Genomic DNA, 3,733 nt, shown 5'->3' on the forward strand with positions numbered 1-3,733 from the left:
ACCATCCCCTCTGTCCCTGTCCTCTCCTCCCGTTGGTCACAGGTGGGCTCCTTCTTCATGATCAACCTGTGCCTCGTTGTCATAGCGACCCGGTCCTCGGAGACCAAGCAGCGGGAGCACCGGCTGATGCTGGAGCAGCGGCAGCGCTACCTGTCCTCCAGCACGGTGGCCAGCTACGCCGAGCCCGGCGACTGCTACGAGGAGATCTTCCAGTACGTCTGCCACATCCTGCGCAAGGCCAAGCGCCGGGCCCTGGGCCTCTACCAGGCCCTGCGGAGCCGGCGCCAGGCCGCGGGGATGCCCGGCTCTGCCACGCCCGGGCCCCGCGCCAAGGAGCCCAGGCACTACAGTAAGTCGCGGGGCCTCCAGGGTGCTCCAGCCAGGCCTGGTGTGTCTCCAGCTGGGGACTCAGACGCGGCAGTTTGAAAACGTGGCCTGTCTCTCCAGCACAAGCAGAGGTGTCCATCTAGTTCAGAACCTGGGCCTTCCCCGGGAGCTGCAGTCCACACTCTCAGTTGCCTGTCTCCTTTCCCGATCACCTGCTGGGGCCTGGGCTGGCCTGGCCTGGCCCTGGACTTGGGGAGGCCTAGCCCCACCCTGGAGGAATTCCCTTCTGACCCCTTATGTGCACAGGACTCAGGCTCTACCGTGGCTCCCTGCACAAAACAATGAACAGTTATCTGTCCTTTGTTGTTCTGCAGCTCAGTCGTGTCTGACTCTTCGCAACCCCGTGGACTGCAGCACACCAGGCTTCCCTGTCCTTCACTATCTCCCGGAGTTTGCTCAAAATCATGTCCTTTGAGTCAATGATGCCCTCCAACCATCCCATCCTCTGTCATCCCCTTCTCCTCCTTCCTTCAATCTTTCCCAGCATCAGGGTCTTTCCAATGAGTCGGCTCTTTGCATCGGGTGGCCAAAGTACTGAAGTATCTGTCCTTAGTTTTCAGTTCAGTCGCTCAGTCATGTCTGACTCTTCGAGACCCCATGGACTGCAGCACGCCAGGCCTCCCTGTCCATCACCAACTCCCGGAGCTTGTTCAAACTCATGTCCAAGTAGTTGGTGATGCCATCCAACCATCTTATCCTCTGTCGTCCCCTTCTCCTCCAGCCTTCAACCTTTCCCAGCATCAGAGTCTTTTCAAATAAGTCAGTTCTTCTAATCAGATGGCCAAAGTATTGGAGTTTCAGCTTCAGCATCAGTCCTTCCGATGAATATTCAGGACTGATTTCCTTTAGGATGGACTGGTTGGATCTCCTAAGCATCAGTTCTTAGGCGTTCAGCTTTCTTTATAGTTTTCCTTAGTTTCCTTTATAGTTTTCCTTAGTTTTATGAAACTATAAAATCCCTTTCCGCTGCAGACCATCTCCCCTCCCCGGCCCCGCCCATGGCTTCCTGCTGCTACCTGCCTGCCTGCTAGCACACCTGAGCAGGCATGTCGGGCACCTCACACACTGTGATCTGCTCCTGCCTTGGGATCATTTCTCTTGCTCGACTGTAGACGGTTCCAGAGAGTTAGCCCCTTAGGCTTCAAAGGGTTTTCCATGCATTTTCTCATCTGTTCTAGAAAACAGTCTTAAGAAGGGAGCAGAGTAATATTGGCTCCCTTGTTCAGATGGGAATACTAAGGTCTAGAGGGATGAAAGGAGTCACCCAAGGTCACACAGTGTGTTAGGGACATCAGAGTTACAGGCTCTGCCGCTCCCCGCCCCCCACTACCCAGGGGGACGTGAACCTCTCCGGTAAGAGGAGGCGAAGGAGCCACAGGAGGTGAGCCCCACCCCAGGCCCAGCCCTGCCCCCCAGTTGGTGCCAGTGAGGAAGGCAGCCGGCCTCAGGACTGCACCCCAGAGCAGCGGCAGCTGTGACGCTGGCTGGCCTGGCTCCTCTGCGGCCCTCTGGTCTCCATCCATGGCGTGAGGATGAGGCCAGGCCCTGTGGAGTCAGCCACCCCAAGCCTCGCTCCTGCAGCTCTCATGTTCTGGGAATCTGAGATGCTCAGAGACAAGCTGGAGAATTCATCCTCAGGGCGGCCGCCCACCCGTCCCTGAGTGCCAGCCGTCTAGGCGTGGTCTTGGAGGAGGCTCCAGGTGGCCTGTGGGCTGGCCCAGCACGTGGTCGGGGGAGCGGGGGTCTGGGCAAGGCTGGCACCCTGTGTTCCTGGATGATGCGGGGAGGGTGTTTACCACTTGGGGACTTCCTGCTGTCGCCCACCACTCTCTCCCGAGAAATTGCGTGGAGAGAAGCCCTTAGAAGGCTTCTGGAGGGAGGTCGTCCCCTGCCCTGGGCCTCCGTGCCTCCCCCAACTCCTCCCTTCCTTGGGAAACAAGCCTTAGGGGGTCAACCCCATGCACAGCTGGGCTGGGAAGTGCTCTTCTCTGACCTCCAATGCTGAGGTGGGCCCACCCCTGGCAGCCCCACCGGTCTAGAGGATGAGTGAGTCAGAGAGCCTTATCCAGAGGTATTTGGTAGCAAGCGTGGAAATGAAGGGTAGACATTTCAGGCTTTTCTTCCCCTTTAATGTTATATATTTTTTGCTACACAAGCAAAACCCGTTTATTCTAGGAAAACAGACAAATATAAAGAAGGAACCAAACCACCCAAACGGAGCCTCTCTGACGCCTCTTTGAAATGGTTCACAGATCATAGAACTTGGATCCAATACTAGCCGAGCTCCTCACCTCTCTGGGGACAGCCCTGGGATGACAGCTCCTGCCCCTGCCACGTGTGGGGACCTCCTGCCCGCTCCCCAGGGCCCACCTCGACTCAGCTGTGTGGAGGGGAGCCTGGGGGCGGGGAGAGATGCTTCTAGAATGAAGACTTTCCTTTGCCCAGGGCCCCTGCCTCCTTCTTCCCTGGATGCGATAGACCCCAGGAAAATTGAGGAACATTGAGGCCACCTTGGCTTCCTCTGAGGGGTGTCTACCCTCCACACCGGCCTTTTCAGCCGTTTTCCAGGCTCCATGATGCCATGAAGCAAAACAGTGGGGACAGGCTGGGGTACCTGAAGGGTCTTTTGGTGACTAATCTTGGGGGGCCACAGGTCAGGAAGTGATGGAGCAAGGACACTCCTCAGGGCTCATCTGCGTCTTAACCAGTACAACCCACCCTACAGCTCTGTGGGGTGGGTGCTTCTGGTCCCTGCTTTTCTTTGGGGGCCAGGAAAGCCGAGAAGGGGAAGTGCATTTCCCCAGGAACCACCAGCCGTCGGCCTCCAAACAGCGCTGGTGGGTTCCAGGCAGATCCTGTGGGCTCATGCAGGTGGTGACCCAGGTTATGCCAGACCCACTGCAGGTGGGGACTGCTTCCTGCATGACCCGAGGCCCCGACCCTGACCCTTGCTTCCTTTCCAGAGTTATGCCCCCGACACAGCCCCCTGGACCCGACACCCCACACGCTGGTGCAGCCCATCTCTGCCATGCTGGCCTCCGACCCTGCCAGCTGCCCCCGCTGCCAGCACGAGAGCGACCAGCGGCCCTCAGGCCCGGGCAGCAGCAGTGACTCGGGCCAGGAGGGCTCGGGCTCCGGGGACGCAGGGGGCAGCGAGGATGAAGTCGGCGCGGATGTGGCCCGGACCAGCGAGGACGGGGCCTCCTTGGAGCTGGGGAAGGAGGACGAGGAGGGGCCGGCCGACGGGGCGGCCCGGCTGTGTGAAGACGTGTGGCGGGAGACGCGAGCCAAGCTGCGGGGCATCGTGGACAGCAAATACTTCAACCGGGGCATCATGATGGCTATT

General features: G+C 59.0%; 1 protein-coding gene across 1 annotated transcript in view; it reads left to right on the forward strand.

Annotated features, from left to right (window-relative positions):
- The window catches only part of CACNA1I (calcium channel, voltage-dependent, T type, alpha 1I subunit), a 112,689-nt gene that overhangs the window by 71,638 nt on the left and 37,318 nt on the right, over nucleotides 1-3,733 (forward strand). The window contains exons 9-10 of the mRNA XM_010833752.1: nucleotides 43-349; nucleotides 3,351-3,727. Coding sequence (XP_010832054.1) covers nucleotides 43-349; nucleotides 3,351-3,727 — 684 coding nt within the window. The remainder of the gene's footprint in view (nucleotides 1-42; nucleotides 350-3,350; nucleotides 3,728-3,733) is intronic.

The sequence above is a fragment of the Bison bison genome, unplaced genomic scaffold (genome assembly GCF_000754665.1).
Source record: "Bison bison bison isolate TAMUID 2011002044 unplaced genomic scaffold, Bison_UMD1.0 scf7180017863885, whole genome shotgun sequence".
In the NCBI taxonomy this organism is placed as follows: domain Eukaryota; kingdom Metazoa; phylum Chordata; class Mammalia; order Artiodactyla; family Bovidae; genus Bison; species Bison bison.